Source organism: Sturnira hondurensis, unplaced genomic scaffold (assembly GCF_014824575.4).
Source record: "Sturnira hondurensis isolate 20B ecotype Veracruz unplaced genomic scaffold, ASM1482457v3 Scaffold0005329, whole genome shotgun sequence".
NCBI lineage: Eukaryota > Metazoa > Chordata > Mammalia > Chiroptera > Phyllostomidae > Sturnira > Sturnira hondurensis.
Window position 1 is genome coordinate 983,500 of NW_028077960.1, and position 21,522 is coordinate 1,005,021.

The following is a 21,522-nucleotide window of genomic DNA, read 5'->3' on the forward strand; positions in this document are numbered from 1 at the left end:
TCTTTGTGAACAGTTTGATCACTGTACATGCGTTACACTCCCAACCACCCCTTAATGGAACTTTAATGGAGAATTGTTACCATTAGGAAACAAAATGTGTTGTAAGAAATGCAAACAACCACAAACATCTAGAAATAGTGGTCTCTACCAGGTGTAAAGTACAGTGATAACATAGGAAAAATAAAAGAGAATTTCTTCTACCAAAGCAAAAATGTCATTTTACAAGCAGAGTACTGCTTTTTGAAGTAACAGTCCACCCACTTGTCTTTTCAGTGGTGTCTACTGGTTCCAAGTTGCCCTTCCAACACGGCCTGTTGAAGCACTTCTTTTGCTATTAGTAAACAAGGGGAAAACTGCTCAAGTACAACCTTGGACCAGTGCTGGAAGTGCAAGTTAAAGTAATACATTAAAACTTGGCATTACTTACTTAGTGTAGAGTACTTTCCCAAACAGTTTCCTGGGACACTGAAGTACTCTGAAACAGTAAAAAAGTGGGAATGTATCAGGTAGGGGAAGAGAGGTTAACAGGTGAGGAAGAGAACACCAGAATGGGCATATACTTTTTAGGGAGCCATATTGTTACTGTAGGTACTTAGCTTGTTATCAATGAAAGAGGGAGGCAATGGGAATCACACATTATTGGGCATACTCAACCAGAAAGCATAAGCCTCCTTGTTTAGCCAGGAAGCTAGAGCATCACACACTCCAGAGAATCGCGGCATTGCCCTGCAAAGGCAATGCCGTGATTCCTCTCCTATCCTCCCTCTCCTGCACACCAGTTTTTCAGTCTCTCAGTCCTCTTGCCAAAACTCTGCAGCTGCGGGGGCGGGGCATGTGGAAGGCAGGTAAACATATGCACAATAGGGGCCAAAATGGCAACCTATTGCCACAAAGGCCTGTTAATCTAGCTTGGGGAAAGAAGTGGTAGATTGGAAGACAGATTAACAGAAACCTGCAAAAACTTGGGAGGTTAATGGTTAATTTGAAAATAACTAATTTTCAGGCATTTGGGATGCCTGGTCCATCCCAAACACAAAATATAACAGTCTAACAAAGCAGCTCTCTCTCTTTTGCTTGGGAACATGCCCTTGCCCAATTTTCCTGCATTCTCTTCCTAGAGACTGTTTGGGTCTAGCAGCTGTGCACACTCCAAACACAGGCTGCTCTAGGCAGGAGCCTGGGCACAGCAGAGCATCCTGGAACAGCACTAAGCTACCTGGATGAGGATTGAAACTGTTTAGCAGCTACTTGTGTACTCCAATGGACTAAGCTTTAATATAAAACAGAAACTCTGGACAATGGCCTTTGTTTTGACCTTGTTGAATACATGGCTGGACTTTTCCATGGCAGGACAGACAAAGATGGGATACAAGGGCAGTTTTCTATTCCCACCCAAATAAATCTTGCCACACCACAATCTCCTATGTGTGAAATGCTTTTCCCATGATCTTGTGAAATGCTTTTTCTCTTGATCCTGTGAAAAAGCCCTGCTTCCACCAGCAACATTATGACATATGAAAAAGTATTTTCAATGACAGTCAGTGGCTTAACCAACAAATTTGTTTGTTTTTTTCCATAAGATGGCTCCAGTAGCATTTACTTCTCATAAACTTCATTTGAAATAATTGTTAGATTAGATTGTGACATCTGCATATCAGTGTGCATTTTTTCAAAATTGGTGAATTTTTGTGGAGTCATTTTAATATTGAAGATGGAAAAATATGTAACATTTTGGCACATACTGTGCTCTATTATTTCAAGATAGGTAAAAATGCAACTGCACCTCAAAAAAAATTTGTGCAGTGTAAGTGATCAAACATGTCCAAAGTGGTTTGTGAAGCTTCATGCTGCAGATTTCTCGCTGGCTGATACTCCATGGTGGGGAGACCAGCTGAAGTTGAAAGCAGTCAAATCAAGACATTCATTGAGAACAATCAATGTTATGCCATGTGGGAGATAGTCGACATACTCAAAATATCCAAATCAGTAAGGTTATTGGTGAAAACTAAAACTGTATCTTATTTTATGGAAACAACTAAATGGACTTTTTTGCCAACACAATGTAATCTCAGGCCTTTTATGTTTATCAAGAGGAAAAATGGGTATTGAATGGAGCTGAAAAACAATGTTTTTCATAGTGTATCATATATCACTGGGTGAGACAGTAAACACCAGTAAATAAGATTGACAAAAAATTCTTATCATTTTACATTTTATAATCTAGTGGGGGAACAGATGCATAAACAGTAAAAAATGTAAAGGGTATAGTCACTGAGCTGTGCAAATGTATTTATTTATTTAGATGTATAAGAAAGACAAGAAAGAGATAGGGATAAACTAAACATGTTAGATAGGACAAGGGTCTCAAGGTCTAGGCAGTTCCTGCTAAATGTTAAAATGCAGACCAGCTGTAAACAGGATGACCTTGACTTGACCTCCACCAGATAAATGTGGCTAACTGCAAAGAAGAAATCAATGTGTAATTGTATAGGAAATAACTAAGCCTTCCCAGGAGACAGAGCTTTGAATATGAATACCATCTCCTTTATTTGCCAAAAGTGAATAAAACTACCTTGTGACAACCACTGTCTTGTTCTTGAATACAGCACCCTAAGGTGTAGAGATCCCTAAGTTCTGAAAAAGATGAGGTAACCAGCTAGGATAACTGCTAATTATCACAATAAAGTCAAAGATGCACTGGAAATGTGAAGGAAACAATATACCAGCTGAGTAAACACCTGAGAACACTTTGCTCAGGATAATTACATGTTTGAAATCCAGGCTCATGTCAAAGAAGTAAATAGGAAATAGTAAATCAGCGATCATTTATAAAAACTGCAGTTGTAATAAAAGGAAATAGGTCCTACAAAAATGTGGTTAATTTTAATCACAACTAACTTACAAATTAAATTCTCTGCATAGGAAGAATTCCTAAAATACACCTTTGGGTAGTAGGAAGTTTTCCTTCAGCCAAAAGTTGAAGACGAAAACACACACAAAACTTCAGTCACAGGGAGGCAAAGCAGTTAATAGCCTTCACTATTTTGAATAATACAATGAAATTCAGTTTTTCTCACAAAACAAACATGCAAAATTGCAATATGCTTAACAGAACAGTTTTAAACTGTCAACTGATGTCATTGGTGCCAATTCAAATGCCAACAGGAATCCCCAATTTAGGGTGTGGTGAAGAAGGAAACTTTATTCTGTGCAAAATATCTCAATTCTGATACAGCAGGGCTCTGAAAACAAGATGACGGTGAGGCAGCCCTGGGTCCAGGCCCCTCTTTTCTTCCTCTATGCTACAGTGACAGTACTCTGCTCAGGCAAGACAAGCCGGGAAAGTCTTCAGTCTTCAATGGGAAGGGAAAGTGAACTCCCAGAGCTGGAGGGGAGCTGGCTTATATGTACAGAAGTTCCTGCATCTGGTCCCTGATTGGTCAGTCCTCATGCAAATGAGGACTCCAAATCCTCCCCCCTTTTTTTAATTGGTCCAAAAGACACATGATTGGTAAGAATGGAGGTGCTTTGATTGGTTGGTGAAGATGTTGATGGTGATATAGCTGTGCAGCTCCAGTTGGATGGAGAAAGCCTCAGTTCTGTTGGTTGAAACAGGAATCCAGGAACTCCTTTATAATGGCTGGCTCAGATGCCAGAAACAAAATGCAGGCAGGCACTTTGGTGAAGTGGCAGGGAGTTCAGTTGCAGAGACAGATTGTTCAGTGCAGGCTTCTCCCTTAAGTACTGTTTGCATGAGAGGCCCCTATGTAGAAAAAAGCTGCTGGGCTGTTTTTTTTTGTTTTTGTTTTTGTTTTTTTTAATGTGAGCACAGTTACCAACTGGGAGTCCTTACAGGTACTTTTTAGTAGGTATGTTCTTTCTCAGGCTTCATAAAACATTAAAAGAGAAGAAATGTGAAAGCAAGGGTCCTTATCACTTTTACTAAATTTAGCTTTAAATCCTGGCTTTATAAGACATCTTTCTCTCTATGTATAGACATACCCTTTAGGGAACTGGGTCTTTCAGTAATCAGCAACCACCAAGGCAGCTGAAGGCAGTAGCCCAGAATGGTCACAGGGTCCGGATTGCTGGCAGGCACAAGATAACATCTTAAGTTAATGTTTTAAGTTCCTGAGTCCAAAGGTGAACCGAACACCTGGCCACCTTCCCACCAGACCAAACAGAAGAACACAAGAAAAGGCATCAGAACTATTATTAAGACTTGAAGAAATGATTTATTACTGTTACCTTACTTTACCTCCAACCAACAAGCTCTCAGGATGACTCTGAACCCCTAACCCCTAGTGTCTTGTAAACCTACATAACATAGAGGAGTTTGGGCTTTTGAGCATTAGCTTCTCATTCTCCCGAATGGAGCGACTCATAAAATATAGCCAATGTTTCTCCCCAGCAGTTTTTGGTGTCTAGTGTCTGGATCTGTTAGTGTTGGGTAGATAATGTTGGGTAGTTCTATTCTGTTACTAATGTAAAACTCAAATTTATTTTGGTATATTTTGGTTTAGAATCCTAAAGCTGACAATGCTCAAGACTTCAGAAAATAAACAAACTCACAGAATTCAAATTTGGCATATTTAAAGCTCTAGAAGACCAGTTTCCTAGGAACAGTTTTCCTTTAAATACCCTATCCAACATGATAAAGCTGGCCCTTCAACATATTTTATTGATTATGCCATTTTTGTTATCCCAGTTTTTTACCCTTTCACTCCCTCCATCTGGTAACCCCCATTCTCTCCAGCAATCCCCTTCCCTGGCTTAGCACATGTCCGTGGGTCATGCATATAAGCTCTTTGGCTACTCCATTTCCTGTACTGTTCTTAACATTCCCCTGTCTATTCTGTACCTACCAATTTGTACTACTTAATCCCTATACCTTTTCCCCCATTCTCCCCTTTCCCCTCCCAACTGATAACCCTTCAACTGATCTCCATATCTATGATTCTGTTTCTGTTCTGCTTGTTTGCTAGTTTGTTTTTTAGATGCAGTTGTTGATAGCTGTGAATTTACTGCCATTTTAATGTTCATAATTTTGATTTTCCTGCTCTTAAACAAGTCCCTTTAACATTTCATATTATAATGGCTTGGTGATGATGAACTCTTTTAGCTTTACCTTGTCTGTAAAGCACTTTGTCTGCCCTTCAATTCTAAATGACAGCTTTGCTGGATAAAGTTTTCTTTTTATTATTTTCTAAGTAAGTTTTGAATTTATTGTTTTTTCTTCTTCTTCCAGCACTCCTATGATTTGAATGTTCATACATTTGAAGTTATAGCAAAGGTTTCTTAGCCTATCCTTGTTTTTTGGATTCTTTTTTCTTCTTGCTGTTGTGATTGAATGTTTTTTAATTCCTTATATTCCAAATCATTGATTTGATTTTCAGTTCCATCCACTCCACTGTTAGTTCCCTGTAAATTTTTGTTCACTTAGTGTAACCCTCACTTCTACCTGGGTCCTTCTTATGCTGTTGAAGTACCCAATGAGTTCCTTGAGCATCCTAATAACCAGTGTTTTGAACTCTATCTCCATTTTGTCTAGTTCTTTTTCTGGAGTCTTGTTCGGTTCTTTCATCTGGCCATGTTTGTCTCCTCATTTTGGCAGCCTCTGTGTTTGTTTCTATGTGTTTATTAGGTATAACTGCTTTGACTCCCTGTCTTAGTAGTGCTAAGAAAAGTTAACAGGAAAATTGGATCGGGTAATCTAATGTGAACTGGATTAGGTAATCGTCAGGGTGGGGCAACCCGTGTGAACCAGGTTGATGGAGTCTCTATGACGGTGTAGCTGCTCTGTGACTTTGTGCGTGGGAAGGCTCAGAAAGAGGATAATGCTGTTGCCAGGCCTCTGGAGGTTTCTCTGGGAGGGAGCTGTCCCTGGCACTTGCCCTGAGGCCAGATCCTTTAATGTCTCCTGTATGCCACAGGTACCCTTCCAGCTGCTGTCCCAGGGCTGGCAACTGTGTAAGTTCCATGTTTATTGTGGGCCCTTAAAAAGGACTCCTGAGAATACTGTAGTTTCTTCTGCCACACCAACCCGTCCCCCACCCCCCCACTGGTTTTTATAGCCAGACATTATGGGGACTTATCTTCCTGGTACTGGAAACCTGGGCTGAATGGTCTGGTTGGGGTTGGGATCCCTTGCTCCTGAGGTATCCCTCCTCACTTTTACTCACCATACATGGGTGCAGGATATCTTGTTCCACGTCTCCATGCCTCTTCACATGTCTTTGCGCCTCCTACCTGTCTGAATGAGACTTCTTTATTTCCTTGGTTGTCAAACTTCCATACAGCTCGACTTTCTGATGACTCTGGGTGACATTAATTTTGTAGTCTACTTGTAACTTTTGCTCTGGTTTTATGAGGAGAGGAGCTGTGTTTTCCTCTGCCTCCATCTTGATGGAAGTCCCTCAAATAAGTATCTATTTATGTTAATTTACAAACAAAAGAATATGAAAGATTTCTTCTGCTATGTTACAAAATTTTCATTAAAATATTTTGAAAAAGTATAGTATACCAATTTTATCATATTAAAAATTAGCGATATAAGGAAAAAAATTTGGAAAGAAAAACACCAACAATGCTCAATGTCATTATGTTAAGGTGGTGGAATTATGAGTAATTACCTTCCAACCTTGAACTACCAAATGTTCAGTAATATGGTTAGGTTACTTAAAAGACCGAGCAACGTACCGTCAAGAATCACAAACTTTCTAAATTTGAATTTTACATGCAATATACGAATAACTTTTATTAAAACACTATTTTGACTACAGAGTAAAATTCCCTTTGACTAGACTCTCCTTACTACCCTATCTAGGAAGTATGCCTTTAGAGGCATTTCTATCTTATTGTTGAAAGGAGTCTTACGGATAACTCCTAGTGATACATTCAGTCTCTCTCTTCTTACTCTCTCAACTCAGAATATTCCCTACAGGGCAAAGAAGAGTAAACATATATAGCAGGAATGAAACCAGAAAAATCCGTGATCATGCTGCCTATCACTATTGGAGTGAATACATGGAAACAAGCATTGATCTTTATGTTCACCATATTCAGATGCCAGTAACCTGAGAAGATGGTGGGTTATGTAGACTAAAGTCCAACTTAACATCTCCTCTAAAATAACCGTGTTATGAGGAAAAGAAAAGGGTAAGAGCATTTTGGAAAAAAGTTAAGCAGGTAAGAGTTGTAGTTAGCAGCAATTTTCCTAGTATTTCTTTATCCACTGATCAACAATTCTTTATCTGTGTTGTGAACTCTCCCTTCCTGGAACACAATGACTCAACACCAATTTCTTGCTCTTTCTCTTCTCCTTCTGGCACCCCTATGGTGTGAATGTTGGACCTCTTGAAGCCATCCCAGAGGCTGTTTATACTCTCGTCATAATTTTGGATGCTTTTTTCTTCTTCTTGTACTGCGTGGTTGTTTTTTGCCTCCTTCTATTCCAAATCATTGATTTGATTCTCAGCTTCATCCACTCTACTCTTGTTCCCTGTAACTTGTTCTTTATTTCAATTAGTGAATCCTTCATTTCTGACTGGATCTTTTTTATGCTGTTGAGGTCCTCACTAAGTCCCTTGAGCATCCTTATAAACAGTGTTTTGAGCCCTGTGTCTCATAAATTGCTTCTCACCATTTTGTTTAGCTCTCGTTCTGGAGTTTTGATCTGTTCTTTCATTTGGGCTATGTTTCTTTGTGTCCTCATTTTGGCAGCCTCCATGTGTTCATTTCTGTGTATTAGGTAGAGCTGCTTTGACTCCGTGTCTTGGTAGTGTGGCCTAGTATAGTAGGTATCCTGTAGGATCCAGTGGCACAGCCTCCCCTATCACCCAAGCTGGGTACTTGGGGTGTGCCCTTTGTGAGGGCTGAGTACACCCTCTTGTAGTTGAGCCTTGGTTGCTGTTGGCAGATCAATGGGAGGGATTTAGCCAGGCCAGTCAGCTGCAAGGACTGACTGTAACCACTTACCACCAGCCTCTGCTGTCAGTAGAGGATCGGCTGTGCAGGAGCAGGGTGGTGGTACTCTGAAGTGGTCTGTGGCTGTCCACTGGGTACACTGGCCCTGGGGTCTCCTTGGTGGTGCAGACCAAGGTCAGCCCCCACATGTGTTTAGCCCCTGACACGCTGCCTGAGCTGTAGAGCAATCTGAGATGGCTGCTACTTGTGCTGGGGTTGCAGATTCCCAGGCAAAGCCAAGCTGTGAATCTAATCTGGCTGCAGCTAGGGCCCACTGAAGCCAGCTATTGCTTGTTTGATAGCATTTAGGAGCCAGGACCAGCAATTCTTAGGAAAAAGCAGCTTGCATAGGGCAGAGCCTCTGGGGATCTCCAAGGTGGGTCAAACACAGTTAGCCGGGTTGATGGAGTCTCAGATATGGCACTAGCTTGCCAGCTCTGTGGGGAGAGGGTTTAGCAAAGGGACAGTGGCCTCTGCTCACCTTTGATGCCAAACACTTCAGTTTCTCCCTGTATACCACTGGTGTCTTTCAAGCTGCTCCCCCAGTGCTGGAGCTCAAAGGGAATGAGTCTGAGTAGATGAGTCTGTGTGTGGGTTCTTTAAGAGGAACTATGTGGGGCTCCAGAGGTTTCTTCCACCAACTCTATCCCAGCTGGTTTTTGCAGCCGGAAGTCGTGGGCACTTATTTTCCTGGCACTAGAATCCCGGAGGACCTGGTGTGGGTCTGGGATTCGTCACTCCTGAGATATTCCTCCGGAATTTTTATCCACATGGGTGGGTACCGCATGTCTGTGTCTGCACCCTTCCTACCAGCCTTGATGGGTGTGTGTTCTTTAATTCCACACTTGTCAGACTTCCATTCACCTCGATTTCTGACGTTCCTGGGTGATGGTTCTATATTTTAGTTGTAATTTTGATGTGATTGTGCAGAGACAATCTGTGTCTCTCCATGCCACCATCTTGACTGGAATTTCTGTGTGCTTTCCTTTTCATTGTTGAGTTCACTAGGTGTCCTTGGCAACTGCACCTGCTATACCGGCAGAGGGAGCTTCTGAATGATCTCCTAATTTGCTTCTCAGTTTTCCCAGTTAATGGGGCACTTTGTGTCTTGAACTATATTTTTTATAGTTCCACTTACCTGGCTAATGTTTGGGGTCACGTTTGAGTGTTTTTTTAAAATATCACTTTCTTGATGAGTGGAAGGCTGCTGCTTTAGCAATATGAGGTAGAGCCCTGGATGGTAAGCATTGAAGGGAAAACCTTTCTTATAGTGATATGCTAAATGAAATTACTCTCTTTATCACTTTGTCCTTTTATCCTTTCAGTCTGATAACCTGAAAGTCTAGTGATTTATTTGTTTTCTTTAATTTAGCTTAGTTTCCTGTACATAAGTGCATCTTTTTCTGCTATTGGTCATCATAGTAATGTAAAGCATTTCTGGCTTGAAAGTGTGCTTTCTTTCATTCTAAACCATATCAGTATGCCTTCCATCCTCCACTTCCTTTGCATCATTTCCTTTTAAAGGGCTTATTTTGTCACCATTTAATTTAAGGATAATTCATCTGGGACTGAGAACTGGTAATGCTATAATAACAGTACTGTTCTTTAAATAATAATACTCAAAGCACTTACCATCTTAGCCTTTACCTGTTGATGAAGGCCTTTCAGTTTAATCCTTCTCAATAACTCTGTGGGTAAGTCAGCAATTTTGTCTCAAAGTGAGATTGTATCTTGAAGAGGTTGAATAACTTGCTCAAGTTTGCAGTGCTGCTTAACGCTTTCTACAGGAAGTGAAGAATACTGTTGAAGATATTCTGAATAAACAAAAAAGGAATTTTCCATACCATGTCTCACTTGTAAAAAAAGTTCTTAACTATTTTTAGTCTGTCCATTTGATCAAGATCAGGGTTGAAACCCCATTCTTTAACCATAGAGTTTAAGTTCATGTGTCCAAGTCAAGAAAATAAATATTCAGGTCAGTTTCTATTCGCTGCTGTTGTGATAAAGTTAAGGAAGGCTGGCTCTTAAATTAGTGGAACTTGAACTAGAAGTAATTAAGCCATTAATTATTTTTTATTCTCTCTTCCCTTTAGAGAGATGGAAACTTTGATGACTAGTTCCACGCTACCTCCCCTTTTTACGGATGAAGATGGCTCCAAGGAGAGCAGTGATCTGGCTGCAAGTGGGTAAGCAGCCACTTTGGGACACTGGGCCTCTGCCTGGGCTTCAAAACAGAGCTTCTGAGAAAGTATAGGTGCTACAGAGGCAGTTTTATAGCATAAGAACAGAATGTAGATTGTTGCATTTTGTAAACGGAGTGAGAGCCATTGTAAACTGCTTTGTAATCTGCGTTCAGCTCTCTCTTGCAGTCCTCTAGCTCCCATGAACAACAATATGTGAGGTCTAGCAAACATCAGCTACTCAAGGTTATGAGAATTACATAGCCACCTTTAAGGAAATACCTACCACAAGACTTGTTCTGGAAATCACATGTATTTTCTGTTTGAATTGCCACACATACTAAAAGTTTTTTCCCAAAGGTTATATATTTTTTAAGATCAGATTTTTTTAAATATGGTTCTTCAATATGCTTAGAAGCTTCAGTTTACTTCTGTCTATTTCTTTTTCTTCTCCTGTCTCCTTTCTTTACTAGTTTGGACAGATAAAGGCATATAGAAAAGGGCTATTAGCAATAGCTCTTTTTCCCATGAAAATATGTTACACTTGAATTTTTATCTTTTGTGTTTAGAAGTTATTTGTTAGAGGTGTAGGTAGATACACTTTGCCTACTCACACAACAAAAAGAAGGACAAATACAAATTTAAAAACCAAAAATAACCAGAACTGCCAGAAAATTAAACTGTATGGAAATCCAACAACCAAGGAGTTAAAGAAGAAACATTTCCTTCAGACTATACCACAACACAGCGACATGGGTTGCCCTGCCCTGGCAAATACTTAAGGCTCCACCTCTTACAGTGTAACAGCTGTACCAAGACAAATAAGGGCCAAATGAAAGAACAGATCAAAACTCCAAAAATAGAACTAAGCAATGAAATGATAATCAACCTATCAGATGCAGAGTTCAAAATACTGGTAATCAGGGTACTCACACAAATGGTTGAGTGTGGTTGCAAATAGAGGAAAAAGTGAAGGGTGTAAAAAGTAAAATAAAGAAAAATATACAGGGAACCAACAGTGAAGGGAGGGAAACCAGGACTCAAATCAACAATTTAGACCAGAAGGAAGAAATGAACATTCAGCCAGAACAGAATGAAGAAACAAGAATTCAAAAAAAATGAGGAGAGGCTTAGGAACCTCCAGGACACCTTTAAGCATTGCAACATCTGAATCATAGGGGTGCCAAAAGGAGAAGAGGAAGAACAACAAATTGAAAACTTATTTTAAAAATAATGCAGGAGAATTTCCCCAACCTGGCAAAGGAGATAGATTTCCAGGGAGTCTAGGAAACTCAAAAGAGTCTCAAAGAAGTTGGATACAAGGAGAAACACACCAATGGCACATTATAATACATTACCCAAGATTGAAGATAAGGAGAGGATCTTAAAAGCAGCAAAAGAAAAGGAGACCAATACCTGCAAAGGAGTTCTCATAAGACTCTCAACTGATTTTACAGGCCAGAAGGGGCTGGAAAGTAGTATTCAAAGTCATGAAAGGCAAGGACTTACATCCAAGATTACCCTATCCAGCAAAGCTGTCATTGAGAATGGAAGACCAGATAACATGCTTCCCAGAGAAGGTCAAGTTAAAGGAGTTCATCATCACCACGCTCTTATTATATTAAATGTTAAAGGGACTTATCTAAGAAATAGAAGAAGATCAAAAATATGAACAGTAAAATGACAAGAAACTCACCACTATCGACAACTGAACCTAAAAAAAACAAAAAGAAACTCTGCAAGCAACTAGAACAAGAACAAAATCACAGAAATAGAGATCACATGGAGGGTCAGCAGTGCGGAGGGGAAGAATGGGGGAAAAGGTACAGGAAATAAGAAGCCTAAAAGTTAGGTACATAATAGGGGGAAGATAAGAATAGTTAGGAAATGGAGAAGCCAAAGAACTTACATATACAACCCCTGGACATTGGAACTTGGAGGGGGCATGGCGAATGTGGGTAGGAGAGGGGATTAGGGAAATAGGACAACTGTAAGTAAATAAAATATATTTTTTCAAAAGTATAATTGGTAGGTACAAAAAAAGCTTTTGCCGATGAAGTGTTTTTAATAACAGATTGAAGTGTTAGCTAATCTCTAAGATGAATTATTTTAATATTCTTTAGAGCTTTTTAAAAATAGACTGCACTTTTTAATTGTTTCCTTCCTTCACATTTTCTTCATACCTCATTAATATCTGCCTCTCACCTTGCTATTTGATCTTCTTCTCCATGACTTTGTTGAAGTCTGCCTATTGCTAAGTCGATTTCATTCAGTGCAAAGTTTTCTGAGTATCTACTATGTGCCAGACACTGCTCTGAGCGCCATATATTAAGCAGTGACCAAAACAGGCATAAATCCCAGTTCCTATAAAGCTCAAATCCTACCAGGGTAGTCGGACAAAAAAAAACAGGACAAGTAAGTAAAATATATACTATTTTGATAAGAACTACAGATTTGAAAATAGAGTAGGATTTGGGGTTAAGTTTTAGATAAGATGGCCCAGAGGGGCTTTAGTGAGAAATTTACTTGAGTAAAGACCTAAAGGAAGTGTGGTAGGTAGCCTGCAGTTATCTGAGGAACATCATTCCAGGCAGAGGGAGGAATGAGTGCTAAAATCCTGAGGTAGGTGTGTTCCCACCTTTTAGAAATAGCTAAGATGGTGGTGTGGCTGGAGCAGAGTATATCAGGGGGAGAGGATAAATTGAGGGCCGCATCGGTGCTTCTCAAACCGGAATGTACATGGGAATTGCCTAGAGAGCTTATTAAAATGTAGGTTCTAAGTTAGAAAGCTGAGTTAGGACAGGAGATTCTACATTTAGTAAGCTGCCAGGTAATGGCTGTGCTGCTCGTGTAAGGCCCATGCTTGAGTAGCAAGGTACTAGATCTTATAGGATCTTAGAGGTCAAAGAGAGCACTTTAACCATAACTCTGAGTGAGATGAGAAAGCATTGGAGGATTTGGGGGAAAATGATATGATCTGTGACTATTACGTTCAGAATAAAGTGAAGGGAACAGGGACTGAAGCAAGAAGACCAGTTAGGCTCCTGAAATAATTTAGGTGAAAGTTGATGACTGAAAAAACATTGCTAATGAGTTTGACAGGAATATTTTTGGTGGAGTCACAGGGGCAATAACCTCACAGGAATAGGTTTCCAAGATAATGTGAATGGGGTGGGGGGGCGGGTAGTGAGAAGTGTCGAATTCTAGATATATTTTGAAGGTAAACCAAACAGGATTTCTCTGAAAGACCAGATAAGATGTAAGAAGGGAGGGGAAAAAGCAGTCAAAGATAACTCTAAGGTTTTGGCCTGAAAGAGTGAAGAGGTAGAATTAACTTAAGGAAATGGAGAGGTAGGGGATGCAACTTTAGGAGCTCAGTTTCGAAGATTTTTAAACTTGACATGATAATTAGAGATATCCATGCAGAGATGTCAAATAGGCAAATAAATGACAGTCAGGTTCAGAAGTTAGAGGAGATCTAGAGTAGAAAGAGAAACCTGGGAGTCATCAGTATACATATACTACCTTTGTCACAGAACAGATCCGGCCAGGGGTGGGGTGAATGATACACTATTACCAAATGGACCCATCCTTGTGCTCCAGGGGTCCCTTCACCCCGTACTAGTTCACCTTGCCTGCCACCAGAGAAAGACATCTCTCAATGCCGGAGATTGGTGAAAAGGAAAAGAATTATTTAAAGAGTTATACAGATTTAAGAGTAATAACTTAATGTCTTCATTGAGATCCCAAAGTCCTTTAGAATACCCACAAACGCACAGTCCTTTCTTCCTCCTCTGCCCAGTCCAGGGTACTGTATCTCAGAAAGAGAAATAGAAGTCCATGTTTCTTCTCTGCCCAAGCCACATGGTCCCAAAAAGACCCCACATGGCTGCGGTCCCTGGGTTTAAATCCCCGAGCCAATCTTCCTCTGCTGCACCGTTTCTGACTCCGCCCACAATTGGCCACAGCTGCCAGCATTCCTGTATTTTTCCAGCTTCACTGGGCCGCCATAGTAAGTCTGGGCAGGTGTGGCCCCGTGGTGAGGAGCCAATGATCTCCAAGCTCTTACACTTGCTCTGTAACCAGGGGGAGTTGCCTCCCAGTTACATCATGGGTGGATGTCACTCCCATCCCCCTGGCTCAAAGCATGGCCATAGTTATTTAACATATCTATGAAACCAGTTAGCAGTTATAGATATGTTAAATGACTGTTACAGAGGTTATCTGCAAAATTGTTGCTATGTAAAACAGCTTTCAGTGGCCTGCTTCATGGGTCCCATTCCCAGCTCAGACTTGAGGGGTAAGGACATCCTGTATTTTTTTTTTCTAGTGTTTCCTGGACACCGGGTTCTGGACCCCATTACAAATCCCTGTTTGCTCTCCACCCCTTGGCTGCACCGAGTTACAGCTTTAAAGGTGTGAGACTTGGTGAGATCACTGAAGAAATGATGACTTTGTAGATAGAAAAGAAGAGCTCTAATGCCTGAGCTCTGGGATACTCCCAACATTTAGAAGTCAGGCTGAAGAGGAACGGTCAGCATAGACTAAACGGGTAGTTAAAAGGGTAGCAGAAAAACCAGTGGTGTGTGGGGCCCTGTAAACCAAGTAAAATGCAGTGGGAGGAGATCAACTGGGTCAAATACTTCTGGAAGATCAGGTAAGATGAGGACTGAGAAATAACATTGGATTTAGCGTGGAGGTCATTGGTGACCTTGACAAGGGTTTGTAAGCACTGTCTCTTTGGGGTTGAGTTTAAGAGAGAACAAAAGGAGAGAAAGTAAAGACAGTAAGTATAAACAATTCTTTCCAATAAAAACAAAGTCAATAAGTATAAACAATTCTATAAAAAGAAAAGAGAAAAATGAAGTGGGATCAAGAGAGAGGGGTGTGTATGTGTTGTTTTAAAAGTAATAATACCATATTATTAGGCCAGTTGATTAGGCCAGTTCAGTAGAGCGGAAAAAATTGGTATTGCTAGAGAGGGCAAAATTGCCAAAAATGTGTCTTTGAGTAGGCTAGCAGGTATGGGATTCAGGGCACAAATGGAAGGGTTTTTGGTTTTAGCTAAGAGTGTGGACAATTTATTTATAGGAACAAAAGAGCCCTTTTCTCTCTCTTTTTTTTCAATTTTAATCCATCTTGTGGTATCCGAGGCATTTAATGCCTTTGACCACTCCCTTCTGAGTTCTGTCCATTTTACTTAGAGATTAATAGGATTCGTACTCTTTCTCGAATGTAGTTCTCATATTTTACTGAAATAAGCATGTGCATGACTTAGTAACTTAAAAATTGTTGGCAGAGTTGTAATGAGAATGACAGTAAGAGAACAGATCACCTAAGACATCCAAAGTAATTGAACTATTGGAAAAAAAGGTGCCGAGATCATACTGGATCTCTACGGCTCCTCATTTCAGAAACATAATTGGCATTGAGTTAATAGATTTTCTTACCCTTTTTCAAAGGACCTTAAAAATGTAGGAACCTACTTCCTACAATCATCTATTCAGTTTTCTAGAAAGGATCAGAAAAGTATAAACTTCTTTTATTTTCAGGACAATCTGCATGTGCTTTCATTCACTTCTCAGTACACTGTAATCTGGTTTTTATTTCCATAATGTCACTAAAACTACTCCCTAAAATTGCCAGCAAACTTTAGGTCTTCAAATTGAACAAGATACTTTTAGCGTATCTTACTTGATATCTGCAACTTTTTTTACTTGGTTAATAATCCCTTCCTAAAAGTCTTCCTGACTTGACTTCTGTAAAAGTATTCTGTCCTAAGTCTCTTACTGCCCTATTTTCTTTCCAGCTCTTTTAACACTTGGTATTAAGATGATACTGTTCCATCAGAGTTCTGTCCTGACATTTCTTCTCACTATCTTTCTGGAAAATGTCTAGCAATTCCCATTGTTTCCATGGGCTGGTGCCTCTTGAATCTGTCTCATTTTTTTCTTTATTTCTGTTCTCTCAGGGCATGTTTCCAGTTGTCTGTGGGACAGCTCCACTTAATGATTCCTGAAATGATTCAGACTTACCATTTTCTTGTCTGTCTGTCTCACTTACACACATGCACACACACACTCTGCAGTTGTTACCTGGGTTCATGGTATGTAATCACACAATCTGGAAACCTCAGAATTACAATTGGCTCTTCTTTTTCCTTCACTATATTCTGTCATTAAGTTCTCTCCATTCTATCTCTTAAGTATCTCTTAGCTTTCTATCCCCTATTCTCTATCCTGCCTGCCTTTGTTTCTCAGTCTATAACAGTAGCCTCCCGATAAGGTTCTTTCTTCTGTTACATCATATTCTTTCTGCTTGTAATGACTTTACCTGATGAATGTCTATTCATCTTTCAAGACCTCCTCTGTAAAAAAATCTGTATTAACATCTTCTCCACACATATAAAACTTGTCATAGCCTCTTATCATGCCTTTACAGCTCATTTTATAAACCCATATTTCACCAATTATATAAAGTATGCACATTCTTCCAGAATAATGACTGTTACTTTTATATATCTTCCTTCACCTCTCTTACTCCTTCCCCCAGAAAACCTTAAACTCGTGCCACATGGTGTTGTCTTTTCTTGATCCATGTGTGATAGTGTATCTTGTGAGATCTAGTTTGCTGCCCATCTAGAACAAATGGTGGGAACAGAAAAGAAATATATGTCTAATTCATTAACATTTATACATGAATTTATTGAACTTGATAATACCTTTTTTAAATGATCCTGGTTGTCAATAAACATTATAATCCTAGAAGGAAGTCTACGGAATGTACCATAAGACATTTCTTACACTCTTCAGGAACTTCCTTGTGCAGGGGGAAAACTGCTCCTACAATTCCCATTCCTGTTCTCCTTTTTCATTAATAGTATTTTCCCTTTACAGTAGAGAGACATGAAAGGTAGCATATAAAAGTCAGACTTTGTTGCATGATCAGAACTAAATTGTGAAGTCTGTATGTTGAAGGGAGAGATACTATTTTGGGGAAAAATTATAGCTGTTTTTAGTCATCTTCATAGAACTGATATGATTCAGTCAAACACTGAAACCACTATTTAATGCTCTGTAACTGCTGTGGAGATACTGTTTACATTTACACATATTGATGTGGGAGGAATAATTTGAGCACTGGTCTATTATACTTTTGCTAACAGGCAAATTTGTCGTGAACCTTGATGAATGAGAGAGTTTGATGCTGTTGATACTGAATTGTTGCACTTCTGCCGGTTATTTTTCAGGCTAACCCACCCAGAGATTCCATATAGTAGTGGAGCCACAGCATCCACCAACAATCCAGAATTTTTGGAGGGTCTCTCTCAAGGTCAGTTGCTTCAGAATGAGCCTTCAAACACAGCAGAAGGCAATGAGCAGAGGCATGAAGATGAGGTAAGCTGAAGTACTCCTTCTATTACTGATCTCTGAACCTTGTAAAGAAGCAGGCAGCAGGTGTCCATCACCTGGCTTTCTTACATTCTGCAGAATTTTCCGTTTTATATTAAATATTTCTGGTTTTACATAAAATCATATTAATGGTTTTAATGACATGAAGACAAGTAGACTTGTTTTACTCCTAAGAAATTTATACCTGCATCATAAGATGAAACAGTAGATGTTCAACAAATGCTTGTTGAATGAACAAATGAGTTATTTCATTAAATAAGTATTTAATGAGAAATCCACACGCCTGTGTTCAAGACCACACACATCTCCCCAAGCCTTGCAGCTTGTAGTTGTATATGCACAAAGAATTCACACCACTTACCAATCATTCCACCTTCCATAGCAGGTACCTTTAATTCGCACAGAGGATTCATATGGGCCTGCATAATTATGCCCTTATCAGACTTACAGTTTTACTCACAAATGACTTACTATATTGTCTCTGTTTTAAGGTACTCTTTTTAGCCATAGAAGAATACTATCATTAATTTTTATCTTCTTTCTTATTTAAAAGAGCTGATTTTTACATTATGGCATTCTTAAAGGTTATGGTGAATGCTTAAAGCTTCTCAAACATCTCAAACATTAGCTTTAATGTTACTAAGTTTACAAAAAAACAACTGACATCACATGCACCATTTGCCTGGTAGTGACTTACTGCACCATTTTTTATATACTTGGAAGAGTATAGTACTGTAATTAATATTTAGGTGTTTTTGTCCTATTTTGCTTATCTTTTTCTTCTCTGAAATAAGAATTCTTGTATGCAGAAAACATACTAACTGATAGGCTATATGTATAATAAAATTATGAAACAATAGATGATGTCCCTTGCATTTTATTTAAAAGGACAAGGAAAGGGGCTATAGTAAAATATTAGTGAAATATCAGTCCTTTTGTTGTACCTTTTTAGAGGTGATTTCATCTTTATATATATATATCTTTTTAATTGATTGATTGTAGAGAGAAGGGAGGTGGGGGACATTGATGTGAAATAGAGACATTGATGGGTTGCCTTTTATTCTCCCTGACCAGGGACTGAACATTCATTCCAGGCATTGCCCTGCTTGAGTGGAAATGGAACTTACTACCTTCTGTTTTATGATGAGTAGTAAGTAACATCATCCTTCTGCTGGATGATGTTCCAGCCAACTGAGCCTCACTGGCCAGTGCCATTGGTTGATTCTTTTTTTTTTTAGATTATTTGTTTATTTATTTATTTGTAGGCAGAGGAGAAGGGAAAGGGAGGAGAGAAACATCAATGTGTGGTTGCTTCTTTCATGCCCCCCCCAACTGGGGACCTGGTGTGCAACCCAGGTATGTGCCCTGACTGGGAATGGAACCAGCGACTGGTTGGTTCGCAAGCTGGTGCTCAGTCCACTGAGCTATACCAGCCAGGGCCCCATTGGTTGATTTCTGTATATGCCCTGACCTGAGATAGAACCCTCAACCTTGTATCAGGTCTACACTCCAACCACCTGAGCTACTCAGGCCATGGCCAAGGTGATTTAATCGTTTGACTTTAACTAATAACATACAAAGGACTCCGACTTTATAAAATAAACATCTTAAGGAACAAATGATCAAGCCAAAAAACTAGACTTCACTTTGGATATATTATATTTACTGAAAATTTTCTAAGACTTAGGTATTAATTTTAAAGTCTACATGCTATCTAGTATGGAAAATAAACTGGTCTTTGAGTGGTATCAATGAGAAACACCCTTCATGAATAATTTTTAATTGTCTCTTTTTGTTTGTCTAGTGCATGTTAAATCTTGTTCTGATCTACTGTGACAGTGTCTGCTTTTCTGACACAGCACTGTGTATATGCTGCATTTCTCATTTAGAATATTCCCCTTTTGGGAGTCAGAACTTAAGTGCACATGAAGGCCAACCTTGAGTGATCATGACACCCTTTATTCTAATCTCTTGGGATTAGCATTAGAATATGCCCTAGTGCAACAGTTTGTAGTGTGGTATGTGAAAGGGTCTATAAGTAAACCACCTGGAGTCCCCCCTTGAAAACTACATTGCAGTCATTTGTACCTATGACAGGGAGAGCTTTGAATACCCAGGGCCTTAATGGCAAGAAAATGCAACCTTTACCCTGTTTTGTTTGTTAGCACTTATTAGTGTTGTTGTGTAATTTAGGGACATTCTAGTTGTTACTGTAATTTGGTTTTCATTTTTATTTTATCTTGTGTTGTAGCAAAGAAGTAAACGAGGGGGGTGGTCCAAAGGAAGAAAAAGGAAGAAACCTCTTCGAGACAGCAATGCACCCAAATCCCCCCTTACAGGGTATGTTCGGTTCATGAATGAGCGTCGGGAACAGCTTCGAGCAAAGAGACCAGAAGTCCCATTTCCAGAAATCACAAGAATGTTAGGCAATGAATGGAGTAAACTGCCTCCTGAGGAAAAACAGGTAATTTTTTTCTTTTCCTGATCCTTAGCTTGGTTTTCATTATATCTCAAAAATAATCCCTCAAAAAAGCAAAGAGGATGAACAGTTAATTCTTCAATTTTGTCATGTGCTTAGCAGGGTCCTTCATAGCTCTCTTCTCCAGCATAGTGGTATTCATACTCTTTTGGGTTAGCTTCAGGATGTGAGCAGGTGGGGCTCTCAACTATAGCAGTTGCACTGATGTTTGATTTATAAGATTTTTGTGGTTATTTGGTATTAGGAAGTTTTTTTTTAAATATTTTATTTGCTTATTTTTAGAGAGAGGGGGAGGGAATGAGAAAGGGTGGGAGAGAAACATCAATGTGTGGTTACCTCTCATGTGTCCCTTACTGGGGACCTGGCCTACAATCCAGGCATGTGCCCTGACTGGGAATCGAACCAGTGACCCTTTACTTCACAGGCCTGTGCTCAATCCACTGAGCTATACCTGCCAGGGCTGGTATTAGGAAGTTTATCAACATAATTTACTCCACCAAATTCAGTGAAAAGTCATGAATTAAATGAGAAAAGATCATTTGATAAAATTTTATTCACGTAAGATTTTCATTTAAAAGATATTACTGCTTTCTCTACTGGGAAGAAAGAACATTCAACCAGAAAAGAATGAAGAAACAATTCAAAAAAATGGGGACAGCCTTAGGAATCTCTGAGACAACTTTATGTGTTCCAATATCTGAATCATAGGGGTGCCAGAAAGAGAAGAGGAGCAGCAAGAAATTGAAAACTTTTTTGAAAACATAATGAAGGAGAATTTCCTCAGTCTGGCAAAGGAAATAGACTTCCAGGAGGTCCAGGAAGCTCAGAGAGTCCCAAAGAAGTTGGACCCAAGGAAGCACACACCAAGGCACATCATAATTACTTTACCCAAGATTAAAGATAAAGAGAGAATCTTGGACACAGCAAGAGAAAAGGAGACAGTTACCTATACAGGAGTTCCCATAAGGCTATGAGCTGATTTCTCAAAAGAAACCTTACAGGCAAGAAGGGGCTGGAAAGAAGTATTCCAAGTCATGAAAGGCAAGGACCTACATCCAAGATTGCTCTATCCAGCAAAGCTTTCATTTAGAATGGGAGGGCAGAGAAAGTGCTTCCCAGATAAGGTCAAGTTAAAGGAATTCATCATCACCAAGGCTTTATTATATGAAATGTTAAAGGGACTTATTTAAGAAAAAGAAGATATAAAATATGAACAGTAAAATAATAGCAAACTGAAACCACACCTAAAACAAAAGCAAACTAAGCAAACAACTAGAACAGGAACAGAACTACAGAAAAGGAGATCACATGGAGGGTTATCAACAAGGGAGTGGGAAGAGGAGAGAGGGGAAAAAGTTACAGAGAATAAATAACATAGATGGTAGGTAGAAAGTAGGGGGAGAGTAAGAATAGTATAGGAAAAAAAGGACTTCTGCCAAGATGGAGGCATAGGTGGAAACACTGTGCCTTCACCCACAACCAAGTT

General features: G+C 39.5%; 1 protein-coding gene across 4 annotated transcripts in view; it reads left to right on the plus strand.

Moving 5' to 3' along the window:
- The window catches only part of HMG20A (high mobility group 20A), an 89,960-nt gene that overhangs the window by 38,961 nt on the left and 29,477 nt on the right, over positions 1 to 21,522 (plus strand). For 3 of the 4 annotated variants that reach the window (XM_037046967.1, XM_037046966.1, XM_037046968.1), the window contains 3 exons: positions 10,059 to 10,151; positions 17,395 to 17,542; positions 19,809 to 20,021. In XM_037046967.1, the coding sequence (XP_036902862.1) occupies positions 10,063 to 10,151; positions 17,395 to 17,542; positions 19,809 to 20,021 (450 nt within the window). In that variant the 5' untranslated portion in view covers positions 10,059 to 10,062. Of the gene's footprint in view, positions 1 to 9,275; positions 9,290 to 9,538; positions 9,544 to 10,058; positions 10,152 to 17,394; positions 17,543 to 19,808; positions 20,022 to 21,522 lie in introns of those variants that run through there. The other variant, XM_037046969.1, reaches the window with a different exon arrangement.